General features: G+C 49.9%; 8 protein-coding genes across 8 annotated transcripts; 4 read left to right on the plus strand and 4 right to left on the minus strand.

The window, feature by feature from the left end:
* Positions 1-222: 222 nt before the first annotated feature.
* BO87DRAFT_359626 (ATP-dependent RNA helicase SUB2) lies at positions 223-2600 on the plus strand (the record flags this gene model as incomplete). The annotated part of the gene is made up of 5 exons (XM_025621521.1): positions 223-469; positions 1070-1480; positions 1535-1895; positions 1946-2203; positions 2256-2600. The coding sequence occupies 5 exons, from the start codon at positions 223-225 to the stop codon at positions 2299-2301; spliced, it is 1323 nt and encodes a 440-aa protein (XP_025479577.1). The 3' UTR covers positions 2302-2600.
* Positions 2601-2827: 227 nt separating this feature from the next.
* Positions 2828-3974, plus strand: BO87DRAFT_416257 (histidine phosphatase family protein; the record flags this gene model as incomplete). The annotated part of the gene is made up of 4 exons (XM_025626739.1): positions 2828-3137; positions 3260-3523; positions 3610-3834; positions 3908-3974. Exons 1-4 carry the CDS (start codon positions 2962-2964, stop codon positions 3972-3974), a joined length of 732 nt encoding a protein of 243 aa, XP_025479578.1. The 5' UTR covers positions 2828-2961.
* BO87DRAFT_63325 (DASH complex subunit HSK3 family protein) lies at positions 3973-4546 on the minus strand. Its single transcript, XM_025629442.1, has 2 exons — positions 4055-4546; positions 3973-3987 (listed from the first exon to the last, which is right to left on the minus strand). Exon 1 carries the CDS (start codon positions 4465-4467, stop codon positions 4135-4137), a length of 333 nt encoding a protein of 110 aa, XP_025479579.1. The 5' UTR covers positions 4468-4546; the 3' UTR covers positions 3973-3987; positions 4055-4134.
* A 1096-nt stretch (positions 4547-5642) lies between these two features.
* Positions 5643-8241, minus strand: BO87DRAFT_397282 (ketopantoate reductase family protein; the record flags this gene model as incomplete). Its single annotated transcript, XM_025625290.1, has 5 exons — positions 5643-7266; positions 7329-7758; positions 7820-7860; positions 7917-8037; positions 8208-8241. 5 exons carry the CDS (start codon positions 8239-8241, stop codon positions 5643-5645), a joined length of 2250 nt encoding a protein of 749 aa, XP_025479580.1.
* A 1046-nt stretch (positions 8242-9287) lies between these two features.
* Positions 9288-10295, minus strand: BO87DRAFT_416260 (uncharacterized protein; the record flags this gene model as incomplete). The annotated part of the gene is made up of 7 exons (XM_025626740.1): positions 10194-10295; positions 10062-10114; positions 9970-10020; positions 9895-9902; positions 9715-9829; positions 9639-9660; positions 9288-9329 (listed from the first exon to the last, which is right to left on the minus strand). Exons 1-7 carry the CDS (start codon positions 10227-10229, stop codon positions 9288-9290), a joined length of 327 nt encoding a protein of 108 aa, XP_025479581.1. The 5' UTR covers positions 10230-10295.
* A 3229-nt stretch (positions 10296-13524) lies between these two features.
* On the plus strand, positions 13525-13861 carry BO87DRAFT_426366 (uncharacterized protein; the record flags this gene model as incomplete). Its single annotated transcript, XM_025627360.1, has 2 exons — positions 13525-13589; positions 13636-13861. 2 exons carry the CDS (start codon positions 13525-13527, stop codon positions 13859-13861), a joined length of 291 nt encoding a protein of 96 aa, XP_025479582.1.
* Positions 13862-16053: 2192 nt separating this feature from the next.
* Positions 16054-17943, plus strand: trm44 (tRNA (uracil) methyltransferase; the record flags this gene model as incomplete). The annotated part of the gene is made up of 2 exons (XM_025619458.1): positions 16054-17737; positions 17801-17943. The coding sequence occupies 2 exons, from the start codon at positions 16054-16056 to the stop codon at positions 17941-17943; spliced, it is 1827 nt and encodes a 608-aa protein (XP_025479583.1).
* Positions 17944-18022: 79 nt separating this feature from the next.
* BO87DRAFT_335333 (CorA family magnesium transporter) lies at positions 18023-20422 on the minus strand. Its single transcript, XM_025620490.1, has 3 exons — positions 19777-20422; positions 19079-19707; positions 18023-19018 (listed from the first exon to the last, which is right to left on the minus strand). Exons 1-3 carry the CDS (start codon positions 20374-20376, stop codon positions 18514-18516), a joined length of 1734 nt encoding a protein of 577 aa, XP_025479584.1. The 5' UTR covers positions 20377-20422; the 3' UTR covers positions 18023-18513.
* Positions 20423-20764: the final 342 nt, after the last annotated feature.

Raw genomic sequence — 20764 nt, forward strand, 5'->3', positions numbered from 1 at the left:
CATCGTCTTCCTTCGCGCTTCGACCTTTCCCATCCTCAATTCATCTCACAACAGTTACGAGGAGGATTTCGCATCGTCTTCGAACTAGATATTCGGCTTGCATAGCTTTTCATCCCCCGTTCAAATCTTAACGACATCTACCCAGGCTCGATTGCCTTGGGATAAGACGCGACAACAACAGAGTTTTCTCGAATACTTCCTTGATCAACACCATCCATCACCATGTCTCACGAAGAGGATCTCATCGACTACTCCGACGAGGAGCTTCAGACCACTGACGCGGCGGCCACCACCGCTGCCCCCGCCTCTAACGGAGAGGCTAAGAAGGGCGACTTGACGGTTTCTGGCGGCCGTCCGGACAAGAAGGGTAGTTACGTCGGTATTCATTCGACCGGTTTCCGCGACTTTTTGCTCAAAGAGGAACTCCTACGTGCCATCACCGATTGCGGTTTCGAACATCCATCGGAGGGTTAGTCTATCACGTATTCTTTCCCAAAGCTCCCTCCATTGCTCCATGTTCCAACGTCCGTCCATCTTCGCGGGGGAAAATCCATAGTCGTTCTGGGGCGCCCATTTCGCCTCCGCTTGCGGGCGGCATGAGGATGTCTGTTTCGCGTCATACATAAGACGAGTCGCCCTGCGGCAGTAGTGCATCTACAGCCTTATGCTTGTTTGCTTCACTTTACTCCGGTGAATTACGGCAACACCATGCTCAGGGGATACCACAGATTGGTTTGTTCGCCTGCAGAGATTCTGAACGAATCGTGGTTTGCTTCCGAAGAACACGGGTCGGACGCTTCTCCACCGTTCTCTGAATTGCAGCCGTCCTCCTGCCGCCCGCGGAAAAGAGCTCTGAACAAGATGTCTTACTGCAGCTGACACAATTTGCGACTGTGTGCAAGTTCATTTGACTTTTGTTGTTTGGTGGAAGAACATACGGGACTATAATGCATCCCTTCGGACTCAAAACCTCGGGGATGGACGGACGCTGCGACACGAATTGCTTTTTCTCTTTCTCAAAACTTATGGGTCGAGTACAAGTCTAACATACGGTTCCGCCTCACTACAGTCCAGCAAGTCTGCATTCCTACCGCTATCCTGAACGTCGATGTCCTCTGCCAGGCCAAGTCTGGTCTCGGAAAGACCGCGGTCTTCGTTTTGACCACCCTGCACCAGCTGGAGCCGGTTCCTGGCGAGTGCTCTATCCTTGTTATGTGCCACACCCGCGAGTTGGCATACCAGATCAAGAACGAGTACGCTCGTTTCAGCAAGTACCTTCCCGATGTCAAGACTGCCGTCTTCTACGGAGGTACCCCCATCCAGAAGGACGTTGAGTTGCTCTCCAACAAGGAGTCCTACCCCAACATTGTTGTCGGTACTCCCGGTCGTCTGAACGCCTTGGTCCGCGACAAGAAGCTTTCTCTGCGCAACGTCAAGGCTTTCGTTCTCGATGAGTGTGATAAGATGCTGGACCAGATTGGTGAGTTTATTTGCGCGTCAGAATTTTTTACGTTGTACTGATGATTCGTTATAGACATGCGTCGTGATGTCCAGGAGATCTTCCGTGCCACCCCTGCCGACAAGCAGGTCATGATGTTCAGTGCCACTCTTTCTCAGGATATCCGCCCCGTGTGCAAGAAGTTCATGAGGAATCCTCTCGAGGTCTACGTCGATGACGACACGAAGCTTACGCTGCACGGTCTGCAGCAATACTACATCAAGCTCAGCGAGGCGGAGAAGAACCGCAAGCTGAACGAGCTCCTGGACAGCCTGGAGTTCAACCAGGTTATCATCTTCGTTAAGAGCACCCTGCGTGCGAACGAGCTCGACAAGCTGTTGCGCGAGTGCAACTTCCCCAGTATCGCAGTGCACTCTGGTGTCAGCCAGGAGGAGCGGTAAGAATACACATTGCCCATGTCGTTGGCTATGCACTAACGGTTGGTAGTATCAAACGCTACAAGGAGTTCAAGGAATTCAACAAGCGTATCTGTGTCGCCACTGACGTGTTCGGACGTGGTATTGATATTGAGCGTATCAACCTTGCCATCAACTACGACTTGCCGGCTGATGCCGACTCCTACCTGCACCGTGTCGGTCGTGCGGGTCGTTTCGGTACCAAGGGTCTGTCGATCTCCTTCGTCAGCACCGAGGATGACGAGAAGGTGCTCAAGGATATTGAGAAGCGCTTCGAGGTTGCCCTTCCGTAAGTACAGACCGATGTTTATGAGCATGTGAACGAAGCTAATGAGTACTAGTGAATACCCCGAGGGCGGTGTTGACTCGAGCACCTACATGGCCTAGATGATTGGGCCTGTGCTCGCCGGAACAGTATGTAGCAGGAGAAATTGAGTTGAATTTTATCGCAGGTTTTTCGTCTTCGGTTTCCTTGTTTCCTTTGGCGTGATGGTTCGGCTGCTATTTAACATGTCGCTTTCTGGGAGGCACTGGTAGGGAAGGGAACATCTGGAGGATAAAAAGCGTACTAAATGATAAGGATAATAACTAGATGCCTGGGATGTGTCTTGGGCCAGTGCCTCTTAGCATGACAGTGTATTATCAAATGTTGCGATTATTTTGATTAGGACTGCTGCTTCAGATTGACTCAGATGTCAGCCAGTAGGATACTACATGGTGTCACACCCATCCATATCATAAGCAAACAAAGAAACGAACACCTCCAATGCAACATAGACAGCCCATCCACACCCGAAAAACCCCACCCTATCGATAAGACCGAACAAGCAAAGACCCCCAAGATCCCATCTCACTCACCGACCCCAAAACCTATGACGCAACCAGCCAGCCAGCCAGCACAACTTACCCTCCCCACTACTCACCACTACCACCAAGTCAATCAATCCCCCCATAAGCCTCACCCTCACATCTCAATCCCTACAACACACCTAACACACACCCAATTCCCCCCCTCCCCTTTAAAAAATTAAGAAAGAAGAAAGAAAAATGACCCCCCGATGCTTCATAATCCGCCACGGCGAAACCTCCTGGTCCCTGAACGGCCGACACACGGGCACGACGGACCTCCCACTGACCGAGAACGGCGAGAAACGGATAAAAGCCACGGGGAAGGCGTTGGTCGGGAATGATCGGTTGATTGTGCCGAGGAAGTTGGTTCATGTGTATGCTCTATCCTATCCTATCTTATCCTTACCATACTTTATTCCATTTTTCCATTGTATCCATCTTTTGTAGATGTGATAGTTGGGGGGGTTACTGATAATGGTATGTGGTGGTGATGTAGGTATGTATCGCCGCGCGCACGGGCCCAACGGACCCTCGAACTACTCGAAATCGGATGCAGAGAGAGATTACCCTGGAATGAGGCGCGGAAGTCCGAGGATGAGGAGCCGATACGTACGGAGGCGAGGGTGGAGGTTACGGAGGCTGTGAGGGAGTGGGATTATGGGGAGTATGAGGGGTTGACTAGTAAGCAGATTCGGGAGATGAGGAGGGAGAGGGGGGAGGGGGAGTGGGATATTTGGAGGGATGGGTGTCCTGGGGGAGAGTACGTCCTTCTTCTTTCTTTTATTTCGTTGATATATTATGTGGTCTGTATTGAACTGCTAAGCTAACTGATATCGGCGCCACTAGATCCCCCGAAGACGTGATCAAGCGTCTGGACGCAGTGATCGCAGAGATCAGAGAAAAGTTCCACAAGCCCTGTTTCGACGGCGACTCTGCTTCTTCCACGGGCAAGGGCGATGTTCTCGTCGTGGCTCACGGACATATCCTGCGTGCGTTTGCGATGCGGTGGACGGGAAAGCCGTTGACGGAGACGGCGCTGATTTTGGAAGCGGGTGGTGTGGGCACGCTGAGGTGAGGATACCATATACCCTCTGGGTGTTTGTTTCCTGTGCATATTGCTGACTGACTGACTCTCCCACGCCAGCTACGAGCACCACAATATCGACGAGCCGGCTATCATTCTCGGTGGAGGGTTCGTAGTCGATAGCTGAGATGGCTGACTACCTGTAGAGCATCTCATAGTTAGCAAATAGAACGAGAGAAAGTCAATAGAGAATAGTTAGACACTCACTTTACCAATACCCTTGTGCCAATTAATCCATAACACATCCATGATGAAAGGTTCTGAGAACCCCCAAATATCTTCTCCCCTCAACCCTCTCTCTTTTCCTCATCACCAGCACTATCCCCCTTAACACCCTCCTCTCCCAACACCTTCGCAGACCCCATAAACAATGCACCAACATACCCGCCCAGGAAACGCATATCCTCGGCCTGCACGGCTGTCATCCTGAGCAGATTCTCCGTGTCTCGGAGATTAGCGTTCAGTTGCTCGAGTTGATTATGCAGGTTGGTGTACTGGCGCGTCTTAGCCATCGACATGGAGGAGCTGCCCATGGAGGAGGAAGGGCCGGCGGTGGTGGAGGCGGGGAGGATGGAGTGTCGGGGGAGGGATTGGGAGTGGGTGTATTGGTGGGAGGACATTTTTGTTCCTTGTCGATAGTATGTTGAAGGCTATATTGGGTTGGTTGGGTGTACTCGGTGAGGTGAGTTGTAATGGTGATGTGTTAGAGAAGGTAATGGGAGAAGCTGCAGATAGAGGGGATTTGTTTACCCCCGCGGCACTGTAGGTCACGTGCATGTGCCTCCGGCAACAATCACAACTATCATCGTATACCATCAAACTATTCCATTCATCATACAAGTTATACTATTACTGTTGCAACCGATTAAGTCTCGTTTATTGTCAACATGTTCTAATCAATGGAGCAGTTGCCGCGCCGACATTCCCGACGCAGTTCCTCTCACTAACACCCGGTAGGAACATAAACCCAGCCAAATCAAATCAATCAATCAACAGAATAAATCAACCCCTTGCTCTTTTTATGCGCCAGAAACCGGACCATGAATGAGAAAGATGACAGGGTGGTGGGATGTTCGCGCCAGAGCCCATACAGAACAGCACAGAACAGCTATGGAAGGAGACGGCCAAGGAAATCAAGTCAAAGGAGGGCATGCATGTCAAACAAAGCAGCGGAGATGGTAGGGAATAGACAATAGGACGATGCGCCGAGCTAGGTAGTGTACAACACTGGGTCTTGCAGAAACAAGGCATGTATGGTGTGCGTCTGGCAATGAACGTCGGTGGTATAGCTGTGGAAAGTCAAAAAAAGACGTATTTATCTGGTGGAGCTTCATGCTCATGCTCATTAATGTTCGAGAATGCCGTGCAACTTGAGAGGAAAAAGAAAAAGAGATAATCAAAGTCAAGGCAAATCACCACATGCAACAATCATGCCTGCACGCACGCACGCGCCCGCCCGACCACTCCGTAGTGGAAATCATCAAACGAGAAAGTGAGAAAGTGAAAGCCCCTATGTCCCTTGGTGTATATGTAAGAAAGCCGCAAACAACAGACAATTGACATGGAGTCTGTGCCCACCCTCCTTGCCAAAGCATCTCATTAAAAGTATATCCTTTATAGAAAAGCAAAAGCAATACGGGTTAAGGGCGTCCCAAAAGCATGGAAATCACCCACCCGGCTGGAAAAGGGAAAAGATGGAGACGTTAACGAAACCAGTCGTGTCCATAGCAGTCAGCGCCAAGGCATGTGCTCAGCGACTTCGAAAGAGAGACGAAGGAAGGACGGGCTTCGCGACTCAATGAACGGGCGCTGCAGCTGGCTGTGCGCCGAGGCTGATCTGGCTGCTATGGGCAGAGGTCTCGGAATCGAGGTTGGCACTAGCCCCGCTGTCACCACTCTCCGCGCTGGCGCTCGCACTTCCTGTCAGACTTCTATGCTTGGGAGTGCCCTTGGCGGGATACGGTTTGCTCACCCCAATTTGTTGTTCAACCTGCTGCGGACCTACCGCATTGCCATGCCCAGGAGGATGGCGAGGGACTGGCGCTCGCATGTGTCCCGGAGGCGACGGGTGGCCGCCGTTCGGAGGCCCATGAGGTGGGCCAAAGTTCTGGTCTTGGGCAGTCGCTGGGCGGCCCATTCGCGGACCAGGAGGACCACCGAAAGGAGCGGCAGGAGAATGGCTATTCCTCCTGCTTTGCGGGTACGGATGAGGAGGGTAGTCACCCATTCGGCTGGTAGTCATCGAGTTGGTCCGGGAACCAGCAGCCATTTGGTTTCGGTCAACAGACCCGTACCGGTTCGACGAGTAAGCCATCATAGGGTTGTCTAGGAGAGAGTCATGGAGGCCAGGAATTTCCTGCATGATACGGTCACTGGCGCGCTTCCTGTTTCCTCCAAAGTAGCGGCTGAACGTCCCTGTTCTACCACCTCCGCCGCCACCACCCGGGCCAGTGCTCGAAAGGAGCTCGGGGTTCTTGCGGATCTGACTAGCACTGGGAATTTTCTTTGTCCTCTTTGACGTGATACTAAGCATATCAACGTTGTCGGGGTCGATCTGGGGGACCAAGCTAGTATCCATGGGATCGAAGTAATCATCCTCGTCCTCCTCATCGAAAGAAGCCGCCTTGGAAGGCGGAGGTCTGCGGGGACCACGACGCATATGCATCTCTTGCTCTCGAAGCTGCAACTCCCGCTGGCGAATGGCCAGCTCGCGTTCTCTCAAAGCCAGTCCAGATGGTCCGGGGCCTGGCGGAACGTCCGGATAACCATTAGCACCATTTGCAGGCATACCCTGATCACCTGCATCATCATAAACGACTAGATGACTGAATTCCTCAAGGCCTTCCAGAGACGGTTCACGAGGCATCCTAGGCCCGCCAGCCGGGGGCTGAGCGCTTGGTGGTCGCGACATTCCAGGCATCGGAGGTCCACGTCTCGGTGGGGGCATCATCATGGCGGAACTCGACCGTCCGGGAGGCGGGCGCATAGGACCATTTCTGGGGGGAGGAACCGAAGACACCCGGGGCGGAGGCTGAGCCAGGGCCGGAGGGGGAGAGTCACGAGGTTTGCTCAGATTAGTGGCATTGATATGGTGCAGCATTGCATAAAGGGTCTCGACGCGTGGGAGTTTGACATTGGACTCCGTTGCCAATTTGATGGGAGAACCGAGATACGTCTCAATCTCCATGGGACGCCGAGCCTGGAAATCCTGGTACATAGTGTTTGGTGTCTGGATGGTCGTCATTTTCTCCATGGTCTTTTGGTTAAAGTCGCTGGGAAAAGAGCAACCGTGTGCTTTCGCCAAATCGAGGAGTTCGTCGATCACGTCCGATATCAGCTGACGCACGCCGACTTTTTCTAATAATTGCTGTACATTTCCAGAATCAAACATAACGCTGGCGGGGTAGAAGGCGAAAGGACTAGAAATGCTGTAGTTAGCAAAAACTCGATATCCTCGTAAGCATACAGGAGGATAATTCACCCTATAATACGTTCAAACTGTTCTTGTCTGATATTCTTCGATACTTTGCAATCCACCTGGCCCGAACTCAGAGTCATCGCTAGCGCCGCAGCCATGTCGGTCTGGATGGAAGAGGGAACATTGGAGTTCTGATTCGTGGCACCGACCCATATTTCCGATGAGTTCAGGTGCTCAAACTCGCTGGCTCCGATCTGAGTGATTTCGACGCCCGATACAAGCGAAAGAACGACGTTTGTGGGGAACCGTTGTTCCAAATGCGATTCGACACCGAGGGTGTTGGTTGTGTTGACCAAGATGCAGGTGTGCTGAGGGGTCACAACAGACTCTATTACCGCGGCCAGGTCATAGACATCGGGCAGAGCCTTGACGCAGAGGATTACATAGTCGTATGCGTTCTCTCGTGATGCTGCTTCTTCGGGTGTCCGAACAACTATCGTATGATTCTAATCAGCACACGAGCGACGGATGTGTGACAAAGGGACAGAACTCACCATGGCGTGGCTTAAACCGTTCATTTCCAAACGCTTTCGACCTAATCATTCTCCGTCAGAACCTTGCCATGTTATGAGAATGAGCGACCAGCCATACTTGAAAGACACGCCGTATTGAGAAACTGCCTCGTAGCCCGATTTCCAGACCAGTGTCACGTCGCAGGAGGTTGTCGCCTGGAGCCTCCAGGAAAGGAACGCCGAGATGGCATTGCTGCCCACTAAACAGACCCGCGTTAGCAGACGACCCATGATGATGTTTGAATTCAACGTAGTCTAGGAGTCTCTTGGATGGCAGCGACCGAGTGGACCAGCTAATCATCCAAGAAAAAGGGTTGTCGGGAAATGACGATAGATGGTGTGGTTTTCTGGGCAGCGGCTGAGCACTAACCTGACAGAATGCGCAAGCGCGGCGGAGGAGCCATGATAGTCGATCAAAATGGGAAAGAAGCGATCGGATCAGCCAGTACGCGGTGGTTGTGGAAAAAAGCAATGGACCGTTAGACTGGAATTAGGTATCTCCTGAACCACAACTAGAGGCGCGATTGACGCTGCCTAACCACGGAACGAAAGGACGCAATCCGACGACGACTGAAGCCAGGGTTGATGTCGAGATCGATCTAATAAAGGACACACGCGAAAGGCGCCAAGGACGACGATAACGAAAGTAAGGGGAATCACAAAAGGAAGACTTGACAATAGAAAGGGAGATTCAAATAAAGACAAACGAAAGGAGGTATGGTTCAACCGTAGGAAGGGAGTGGAAAGTAAGTAAGAGAGAGAGAGGCGAGGGAGGGAGGGAGGAGGAGGGGGGGGGGGGGAAGGTGAAAGGGGAAGAGGAGGAGTAGCAAGTCAGTAGGGAAGAGAGAGAGAGCGAAGGTAGCGAAAGAGAGAGAGAGAGAGAGAGAGAGAGAGAGAGAGAGAGAGAGAGAGAGAGGGAGGATAGGATGGGATGGCAGATGGCGGATGGCGGATGGTTGGAGTAAGAAGCAAGATGGAAGACGGTCAGCTTTGGGGGGAAAGGCAGCCCGAATGGGTGAGTTATGGAGCCGTGCGTATCTTTTTCTGTAATTTTTTTTTTTTTAGCTTTCACGGTTTATCTTAATTTTTCTTTTTTTCTCTTTTTTTAATTTTCTATTTTTCTCTGTTGGTTTTCCAAAGTCTCTAACGGCCGTGGATCCCCCGCCAGGGCTCGATCCGGAAACGGAGGCAGGAAAAGAGGCGGACTGAGCGACAACTGTCAACGGAGAGGGGAACCCGGATTTTGCATGCGAAAGCAGAAAGTCTGACTGATGGTCCGAAAGGAATGTCCCAAGAATATCGAGCTCCTCCAAAACGGGATGCCAATAGGAAGATGAGGGAGGGAAAAGAGTGTGAGAGGGAAAGATTGCGCGACCCAAAAAAGCCCCAATAATCTCGATGGTCTTAATCGGCCACCGGGGGGAAGGGGTACTAATTGTAGACTAACTAATTAACGATCGGAAAGAAGAAGACCGTGTGCAATGGGATATGACTAGGATAGGTAGGATTATTATTAGTTTGACTCGGAATTATGTATGGAATTTTGATTATTAGAAGAGTGTACTATTATAATAAGATGATTGTCCCCCCTCATCAAGCCAGCCATCGGCTAGATCATGTGTACCAGACAAATTGATAGCAATAGTAACGATAATAATAATAACAACAACCACAACAACAAAAATAAAACCACTACAGCTACTAGCGATAATGAATTGAAAGAATAAATAATGAATCGGGAGAGGGGATGGGGAGGAAAAATCACAGTCCATTTTCGCTAGGTACCTACGACTGCACCTACATTAGTTGGAAACTCCTTGTACCTGGGTTAATTTGTACACTGGGTCTAAGCCGTTCCGAGTATCGTCCACGCTTACCAGGAGATGCTACCGCGCCAGGTTGAAACCGGTTTTTCTTGTTGGTCACTCTTCCCTTCCCAGCTTATTCCACAGTAATAACCCATGATAATGATCATCTCAATTTTCATCAATGCTGGAGAAGGAACAATATTGATTAATCTCGTCTATATCTATTCATTTAATAGACTACCGACTTACTTACGTATCTGAAGAAAATCCAGCAAGATGTTTGGCATCCCCTATCTGACATTATCCCTATTAGGAGGGACTCACAATTTGACGTCTCTAATATAGAGCGACAAAAGATGCAGCAGCAGCAACCCCCTGAAAAAAAACAAGCCCATAGATAGCAAGAGTCCACTCACTCGCCGATAACAGACACAATTGCATTGGCTTGGAATAGTGTCTCCCACACACACTACCACCACTGCCACTGCCACTGCCACTACCAAGCACTACTCTAAACCTAGTCTATGTCTAACCGGCACATAACTTACAAGCAGACACACACAGACCAGAAAAGAATAGATCATGACCACGACGATGATGACGACGAAAGAACAATAGACCACCAAATGACCGAACTGAAAAGATCCTGATTATGTGGATGGGAGTGATGAGACACGACAGCACCAACCCACTTGGTTCTGGTCGAGCCAACCCATGATGCAGCCAAGACCCAATCGGCCACCGCTGCACATCCTCCCGTCACCAAAACCCACCCGAAAACCCACTTCGTCTAGTGGTCGAGGTCAGGCCGGGATTCGCCCGCTGCAATCGGCCTCGGACAGATTGGTCAGTTTCTGCCCTCAAGATGCTGCTGCAACCGATATGGAGCTGGGAGCGCACACCACCGTACGAATCAGCGGGTACCTTCCGGCAGCCTGGTCGCAGACCTTCTATTCTCCTCCTCTCCTCTCCTCTCCTCTCTTCTTCTCCTCTTTCCCTCCTTTAGTTAGTCTCCATCTTACTATGGGGACTTACTTTCAAGTCTCAGCTCCAGCACTAAGCTGGTTCGAGTAAATAGCTAGAAACAAGGTCAAACAGGGGAAAAGATCAAGTCAATTGTCTATTCCATTTGAGTTGTCTGAAAGAATTTTCCATCATGTTCGAAAAGTTCTTGGGGATCCGCCATGTCTTTCCCTATCCCCCCCCAATAGTAAGAAGAACCTGAATAGATTGCTACCACTACTTGGAACAGATCTGGTGATCATTGGCAAATCAACCAGCCGCAGAGATAAAAATACCGAGTATGTATGCAAGTCTGTATGTCAGTTAACTACTTGTGTGCTGTAATTACTAAGCGACTCCCTAACCGTATGACCATGACCAGCCAATACTCAAGCTTGATCTCAACAAGCAGCGATACCCTTCTCCAGGAACCCCAGAATAATAACCAAGCCAAGATTTGTTACTCCTCCTTTTATTTTATAACCAATCCCTCCTCGAAAACCAGATCACCTACTGTATTTTCTTTTTCCTCTCAATAATCTATAGATTGATACTACAGGCTACCTCCCCTCCCAACCACCCCCAACTCAGCAATCCAGCCATCGATCACTTACTTCACTGTAAGTACGGAGTACTGTAAGTGACATGCAATCGATGCATAATGCGTCCCCTTCTCTCGCATTAGTTAGTTAGTCTACAGTAGTAAAGTAGTGTCCCCCCCCCGTCTCAGTCAGTCAGTCAGTCAAGTCACCTGGGGGAAAATATTCCGCCTTGGGAAGAACAAACAACAAATTCGGGAAGGGATGGGGGCAGTGTTGACTGTCCAACCCGACATGCCACACCTTTTATGCGAAGTAGGGATCGACAACCTAACCCCTCTCCCATACCAGTCGTACCTGTTTGCGGAGATGTCATGAATGCATGAAATGAAATTGAAAATGAAATTGAATCAACGTATGGCTGGCTGGCTGCCTTGTATTTGCTTACAGTAAGTAACTATTGACTAACAAAACGATTACTTAGTTAAAACAACCTTAGAATTAGAATTTATTAATTAAGTATGCTGCTTACGGGGGGTATACTATACAATACTTATAATCCTAAACTTAGTATGTGTAGTTCTCTCCGCTTGCTGCATGTGTGTTTGAACTCAGTTGTTTGAGGTGAACACCTCGCCACACACACACTGATGTCAGTCGATAATTTGGTCTGGAGAAACGAAAGGTACGTTACTAGTACTGAGAGCGAGCCAGCGGCTTAGCTTCGGCTTACTAATAAAGTTCCAGATATGCTTATGTGAGTTCCAGAATATCCCGGCTTGGTTGGGGGGTTCCAGATTATCCCAGGACTTACTAAGTTACGGAGTACTAGTCTATTATGTGTAATCTCCTGAGAGAAAACCTGAAACCTTCGACTCCGTTCCCCTGGTGTGGCTTGTTAGATGTTTGATATTAATTGGATGTTGAGAGGATCAAATATTGATATAAGTAAATAATTTTATAGACAATCATAATGGCAATGTGATGAGGCTGAGGAATTCCTCACACATCAAATTAGATACACCTTATGAATGAGTGGTTATTGAGGGTGGATAAGGAGTGTGTATACATTTTTCTTCTTTTTTTTTCTTTTTTTTCTTTCGATGTGGATATGGGTGTGGATTCTCTTACCCCAACATGAGACACATAAAATACTAATTAATAGCTAGCTAGATTGAAATTCGCTATGGATCAGTAGTACCTGGTATTAGAGTTGATAATGTTTGGTTAATCTGATGGAGTTGAAGGGAAGAGATGGAGAAAGACATGGGCAGCTGATTTGGATCTCATGATGAGCCTAGGATGTAGGCTACTGACTGACTGTATTCCTTGCTAAGACTGTGAAAATCCCTCCGGTCCAGGCCTTCTAGGGGTGATGCACCGGATTGTCCAAAACAGTGCCGGTGGAGCAGCACACCAGCCAGTCTAGCCGGCATCTAGCTTCTGCTAGCTGGGGCACTTGGGACACACCTAGGACGAATCACATTGTTCAATTATTAGCTGCTGTTACTATCTATGGTACCGTCTAGTGGGTCGGGTACTTATCAAATCTTACCGAAACAGGGCAATTTTTCCTTTTTCTTTCTTTTCTGTCTTCCCCTGGAATCGTCGATGAATGGTGGTCGCATCAGTTTAACTTTCGGTTTCTGCTCGCGCGGGTAAAGAGAAATCCTCCTGGCGTGAGGGTTTTGAATAGAATTCTCAGTCATCCTTCCAGTAGTACTACTGGATCTGATTGCTTTGCTTCAGAACTTTGATTGTTCACGGTTGAGACATTACATTTCCTTCAGTCTGCTAAGCTTAGAGTTTTGGCAGATGATGATTGGTATGCATTCAGCAGGAGGCATCGACTCATTAGGAATTTGATCTTCGGGGGCCTAGATCTGCCCGTTGCTGGACCATGCGTGCAATCCGCCAACCAGCAACCTTCTTGTCGCGATTTCTGCAGGATCTTGAGTATGTTCGACTCAGACTTCGTAGTAGTACATACCACAACTGCCCGTCCAGATCGATCAGAAATATGGCGGTTGCGCGGGTGCTCACCCACTGAACCCGCTGGCTGCAAGCATCTTACTATCCCAGCAGATTCGATTTAGTAGTGTCTTACCCGCGCAGTCTTACCCCGCCATTGTCCATGTTCATTCGAGTCCCCTTGGCTGTCTGAAATATTTCGGCGTTGCCAGTAAGACAGAAAGAGGTCTTTAATTGCAACTACTGCAATATCTACTCCGTAGGACTTTCATGTGGTCCTTCTGACCCAGGACAAACCGACGAGGACTCTGTACATCATTGCGTATGTTAGCCCCAATGGATGATTTCATCCAGAGTTCGACGCACAATGCAAGATCAGAAGGGTCAAGAGGAGAAACACCTATGGGGCCTACCCGCGACAGATGTAACCATGTAAGTAGCCACAGCCCCCTCATCTTGAAAATTTGACCGGAAACAGCCACTCGGCATTCCCGAGGCTGTACGCGGGGGCAGTTTCATTCAACCTTGCATCTGTGATCTTGGCTCAGTGGCGGAGATCCAGCCAGGCGCATCGCGAACATTACTGTACTGTTCACGGTACAGTCAAGTGGGCGCCGGATGGCCCCATTATTGTGCGGAGTCATGCTAAAGCTTCCAAGGGTCTAAGATGTCCGAGTATCCAAACTGCTCAGTTCTTGTTGTAGTTTATGTAGTTTGTTATCGCCAAGAAAACGCCAGTCCGTAGCCTAGTCTACAATATATCGGAGTCGCGCACGTCTAGTCTCTGACGGTTGGTCGCCTAGCGATCTAGCACCTTTCTCTGTCGGCCCCTTAGAAATGGCCGCTATATTAGTCGTTATGCCGCTACTGCGCGCATTGCCTCTGGAGTGTAGAGGCTAAAGCAATGGTTCGTTGAGAACAAGCTAATGTAGCAAGCGGTTAGTGCGGTGGTGCGTGTTGACACGAATGGCCTGCTATTCTCCTGTTCATCTCTGGGAACTTTCTTTTTGCGGCGATCGGCTCTGGTGTGTCACGTTCCCTGCGGGTTTGAACACGAGCAACATGGGAAACATGTGCGAGGTAACATCAAACATCTAGCGTTTTTGAACCCACCAGTCTCAAGAACTGCCGTGTCAGAATTGGTCACCCCAGATTTGATTCGATGAGAGCCTGTTCATCCAGGGAACAAAGGCATACCCAATTTTGTGGATGTCCCCAAGTAAAAAGCATTGATAAAAATCCTACTTGTCATCCGAATCCTTCGTGCATAAGGAGTAATATAGGCGAAGGCAATCGTAAGATAGCAATAGTACTTTGTAGCCTGATAGGCAGTGCCCACTACCTGAAGTCTAGTCAATTAGTGCGAGCATATACTTTGTAAACGTCATGGTCATGTCAATCTCCGTCGAGGCCCCGCAAGACATAAAAGCTGTGATGATCGTCGGTCTCTGCACGATGCTCACCCACTCGATGAGCAGCAGGATTTTCGACATGCTAAGCAAGGTTGACGTGCTGCTTAGCAAGCACAGTACGGAGACACATAATAGCAACTTTCTGGGTAGTGTAGGTCCATTTCGGCCCACCCAACGGAGTACGTGGTATATCTCCGTAAGTCCGAACTAGCTTCACATTCGGACATCGAGAGCGGGCAGGACGTCAATCAGACCCATGGCGAGGCAAGCGACCAGGTATATTTGGGAGGAGGGGAGGGGGGGCAACGAAGGCGTCCACAACCTGCATCCATCGATTCCGTATCAAGAAGAAAGCAAATAAAAGCAATCAATTCGAGGAAGGTCTAAGAGACAAATAATATGCGGAAGCCGGGATGGCAAGAAAAGCGCAAAGTGGAGCCTCGATGCAAACAGCGGCTGCCCACTGACTCAGCGGATGTACGTGAAAGGCAAACCGATGCCTGCATTTCCGGGCCTCCTTCGGCCGCCCATACGAGGATTTTCGGCGCTGCAGGACATCCCAAGGTCTAACTTATCAATAACTCAATCGGCAGGTGCGAAACTATGCATGCCGTACCTACATAGTACATGCAGACACGAGGAGCTAGAAAAAAGGCGACCGGAGAATAAAAAAAGCAAAGATGAGCGAGTGTAGATGGAAATCTCTCAAATCTCAATCCCCGTGAGGAACGGCGCGTTATCTATCCACTAACTTCAAGTCAGCAAGGGCCCCTAAATTCTAACTAACTAGCAGTAGGCTCCTTTAGCTAGTTAGTAGAGTTAATCCGAGCTGGTCAGCTCTCAAAATTAGGCTGCATTGATAGTAAAATAGTCAGTCCGTTGGTTCTGTTGCCTACTGCATGATCTGCATAAACATGCGAGACGTCAATGAAAGGATGGAGATAGGCCAGAGATCGAAGATAACCCTCTAATTTAGCGCGAAAAGGGTCGTCCTTCTTGATCAATCCCCTTTGGCGACATGGCAGTAGCTATCTAAGCTGACCCAAAAGCAATGCTTCGTGGAGATACGTATAGTAGATGCCATGAGCACAAAGCATTGGCACATGATGCATAGCATTAGATGACTAATATTATGTGTGCACGCTATGGAGGGGAATTCGACATCAAAAAGTATACCACTGAGGGGCATCTGTTGGTGTCTGAAATTGCATGTACTAGAGGCACTTCACGCATCAGCACCTATACAAGAGCACTTCACAGTAAAATAAATCAAGGTCTCTGCCATTTCCCCCGCAATGAATTTACTGACTAATCGGAGACCAATGGCAGAATTCTTCAAGATGAATATCGTTCTCTTGTAAAGAAGACACACTCCTACTAGAGTGGAGATAGAGCCAGTCATCTGCATCTGTGACAAGGAGCAGTATTCCCGACACAACCAGTCACACCATTCATAGCCATATATACCCCTCAACTCCAAGACAATGACTGGAAACAAAAGAAAGAATCCGCGAGACTTGACCTGTCTCTCCGGCAAACCACTTGCTGAGACTCTCGAGCCCTCTTCAGTACTGGCAAGCAGCACCGAAGAATGGGTCACATCCCAAGACCTGGCTGAGTATGGCCTCCCATTCAAGCCAGAGGTTATCCAAGATATGACCCTCTTTCTCCTGGCCAACCCCAACATGAGCTCTACACATCTATACCGGGCAGACATCCTCTTCGACAGCTGGGGTTCACTGCGGACACCGCAGCAGAAAGAGCAGTCCTTCGCTCAGAATGGGAACAGCAATATAGAGACCACCGAAGAGCACGTGGAACCCACGCCCGCAAGAGAAATCCCCAACTTCACTCTCATCAGAACGGTAGTGAGGAGACTCATCCCCAGAAACCCGAACCTAGACAGAGTCATGGACCAAACATGTCACTTCTACGAACACATCAACGAGTCCACAGACACCAACGAGGGATCCATCAACCGTTACCTCGCTGTCTACACCCCCCACATCACCTCAAAAGAAGACATGCCCTTCTACCACCCTCTCCTCCGTTCCCTAGCCTTCCTATACGACTACAACACCAATACATCAGACCCCTCCCCCAACCCCGGCACCATGTCCATCCACTTCCTCCTCTTCCCCAATGAACCCATCCAAAACCGCCTAGAACGCACCCTACAAGCCCTCCTGACCGTCCAAATCCGCCTCGCCCGCGGCACCCGTCTAACCGACAAACCAGACAACGGCGGCGGCGGCAGCCAAAACCCAGCCAAAGACAACGTGATCCCGCAGCACCTGGTGCAAAACACCTACACACGGCTGAAAGCAAAATACGCCGCCGAGCTCTGCCAAAAGTGGGTCGAGAGCACCGAACCCTCCAAGCACGTCTTCGAGGACCTCTCAATCACCGCATTCCTCATCGAACTCTGGAGAAGCATGTACGGCGCTGTCCCAGCAGACGAGCAGACCTCCACCAACTCCCCATCTACCTTCCCCGGCTTCGTCGACGTAGCCTGCGGCAACGGCGTCCTCGTGTACGTCCTCCTCATGGAAGGCTACAAAGGCTTTGGCTTCGACGCCCGCCGACGCAAAACATGGAGTATATTTCCAGAGTCCGTGCAATCACGACTCACAGAGGAAATCTACATCCCCAAACCATTCTCCGAAACGAACCCCTCTCTGTTCCAAGAGCTAACGATAAAATCCCACACGGGGTCCTTCCCGAAAGACACATTCATTATCTCCAACCACGCAGATGAACTCACCGTCTGGACGCCCCTCATGGCTACGCTTCTTTGCCCTGAGTCGCCGTCCCCTTTTATTGCTATCCCGTGCTGCTCGCATTCACTTTCTGGTGCGAGGTTCCGGTATCCGCCTCCTAAGGCGGGCAAGAAGGATAAATCAGACGATAAAAATAAAGGAGGGGGAGAAGAGGGTAATCCAGCATCAGGAGACCTCAAATCCCTCCGGAAGGAGAAACAGGATGCTCAGACTACGGAAGCAGGGTTCCTCAAGTCCATGTATGGCTCGTTGACTGCGAAGACGATGAGTGTGGCGGAGGAAATCGGGTACGAGGTTGAGCGGACCCTGTTGCGCATTCCGAGTACGAGGAATATGGCTGTTATTGGGGGCAGGAGGCGGACGACGCAGGTGTGGAAGGAGAGGGCGAGTGGGTCTGCTGCTGCTGATGGTGGTGATGGTGATGGTGATGGTGATGGTGATGGTGATGGAGAGGAGGTCCTGGAGCGGGTTATGGATGCTGTACGGAGGGAGTGTTCGCGTGAGGGGGGCGTTGAGGCTGCTGGGAAGATCTGGATTGAGAGGGCGAAGGGGTTGAATAAGGGGTCTGGGATGGGGAAGCAGGGTGGGCATTGAACATGCTTGTTGTGCTGTGGAAATTATAGTGGATGTTTGGAGATGAGATACCCCGTAAACGGTTACTTGGAAAAAGCACATTAAAATGAGATTTTGTGTATGTACATGGAAGAGAAAGGACATGATGATGTTGATTGTTGTTAATGTACATATGTATGTAACATTGTCGGTGTCTGGCTCGACATCTATCGTCTAGAGACACATTACAGAGCACATTTAGCTCCCATGAAATGAAGAAACCCATGAGTGAGTTGAGTGTGGTATGTATACCAAGCTAGATACAGACCTTCCCATGAAATGAAGGACAGTACTAGCTGAAGGAAAAAGTCCCAAAAATAAGACAATATCAAAATTCGATCCGCAAGCCAAACTCCTGCCATGCGATTCTATAAACTCTAGCGGATGAAAGTTCGTGCTCAATTTCCAGGAGAATCCTGCCTGAGCCATAGAACCACTGCATGGATGATGGTCAGGACAGGACTGGACGGAGTAGAGCAGAGTGTGCGTCAATTGTGACAGTGGCCGCGCTCTGTGAGCTCCCACTGTTTGTTCGGTGCATAAAGATGTGATTTAAGAACTTTCTGACTGCTTGGTAGCGTCCCCAGACGACGTTGGGGGCACATTAGCAGCCTTCAGGGTTGCAGATCGGGCTGCAGCTGCAGCGGCATTGTCTTTAATACGCTTGATCCTCTCCACGCGCCCTTCACCGGGAAGACTACCCCAGACAGGCTCGACGGTATCCGCGCGCCAATTTGGCCGGTGGCTGGCGAGCGCACCACCTCTTGTAGGCAAAGAGACCATGGATGCGCCGCCGACGCCGGATTCGCCCCACATGCGGACACGCTGAAGCTTGCGCAGTTTGGCGAGCCCATAAGCACAAACAACGATTGTAATGGCAAAGCATGTGACGGACACGGCGCCAAAGCCCAAGTCTGATTCTTCGATGAAGTTCTTCAAGTTCATGCCGTAAAGTGCGGAGAACAGGGTTCCGGTTGCGAGTCCGAGAGTTCCAATGCTGAATTTGAGGTCGAGAAGCATGAGGGAGTTGCGATTGGCGTCCAGGATTGCTTTAACGCTGTGATTAGGTCAGTATCCAGTTACAGAGCAATCACCTGAGACACTAAGGATGACTTACACTTCCTCGGTATTGCGAATTCCGGTCACCAAGTTGCCGCTGGCCTGCACAATTTCGTCGCAAACCTTGTGGTACGACTCCAGTAGCATCTCGACTTCTTGATGTTCGTGTTCCTCGCGTCGGACACCCTGCGAGTTCTCAGTAAGATACATTGCGGCCAAGTCGTCGTCTGCCTCCAGCAGGTCGTCGATGGCATCACGCACGAGGCGAGCCTTTTGTTCGAACGTGCCGAGCTTCTTGGAGTAAATAAGCAGATGTCGGAGCTTGTCGCGGTCGATGTCCTCTTCCAGAGCTCTGAGCACGCTCACGACCGGATCTCTAACACCATTGAATTCCTCCTCCAGACCACTTGTGACACTGATCAAGACCGCTTCCAGCGCTCGGAATTCGTAAGGCAATGCACCCGTAGTCTGTCCTTGTTTCTGTTGTAGCTTTCCTTCGAGATCATACACAAATAGCGATTGCATGTATGAGTCCGTGGATCCGTACGCATCGAAAACGAGAACGCGATCAGCCTTGATCAAGACTCGAAGGTGTAGGAGGTTGATAAGAATGGCACGCGGTCGCACTAGGATATGAGGCAGTGTAGACGAGTCAATTTTTCGCAAGTCCCGAGGTAGGAGACCATACTATTCTTGATATCAGTCTTGTGTCGCTTCTTGAGTTATGAAACAATTCGCAGAGCCGCTAATACTGACCTTGGCAATCAGCTCACTCTTCTTAAATTCGCCATTCACAAGAGTAACATTTCCAGTGCTGTCGAACTCGGTACATCGAAGGCGCGGCTCATTAGATGCCTTTGCCACTAATCCGCGGCCAATATTGAAGCTTCCCTCTGTTCCGTCATTGATCAATGCAGGTGGCTGGCGGAGATATGATTTGGATTCGGCAGCTTTGTTTCGCTTGAAGTCGAAGAGCCTACGCCACAAGCTCTTGCTCTTGGTGGACGAAGCGCGTGAAAACTGCGCATTAGGGAGAGAAAACGGACTCGGTGAAGAGCGTTGAGCCAGCGACGCCCGACATCGTACAGTACCGCGAGTTCTAGACGAAAGGCCCGGTAACGGAAAGAGGCATGATTCTAGGCTCGCACGGCATGGTGCAGGGTTTATATTTGTCCAGTCCGACGTCCTGCTTAGCGAGAAGGCGTGATGCTGATGATGAGACTGGGGATCATTATTGAGAGATCGTCCGCAAGTAGTTGGGTTGGCTGTGAAGAAAAAGGAATCGGATTGTGATCGCAGAAACCGAAGAAGAGATGCTGATGGAGCGGAAGGCTTCATAGACGACGGAGACAGCATCTCTTGCCTTGTACTATGGCTTCACCGACCAGATTGACGACCAGCACTCATCTGGATGCAAAACAAACCATATCATCGACCATCTTTTTTCCCGCATCCAAGTTGCGCCGCTCGGACCAACGATAATCCGGCAGCGCTGAATGGTCCGGACTCAACAGTATATTCCCTCGCTTTTCCCATGATTGTTTGATCACTTTATCTTGGGAAAGTGTATGGTGGATATTATGGCTGACTCTTAGTATACCACTTTGCTAGCAATACATTACTGCGGTACGCACAGTTTTGATGTCCATCGGATAATCTTGGTCTACAGTATGGTGAAACCGTATACGTCCTTACGAGGATGATCGGCAGAGCTCATACCAGAAATGACAAAGCTCTTCATGAA

Source organism: Aspergillus neoniger (assembly GCF_003184625.1).
Source record: "Aspergillus neoniger CBS 115656 unplaced genomic scaffold BO87scaffold_17, whole genome shotgun sequence".
Taxonomy (NCBI): Eukaryota; Fungi; Ascomycota; class Eurotiomycetes; order Eurotiales; family Aspergillaceae; genus Aspergillus; species Aspergillus neoniger.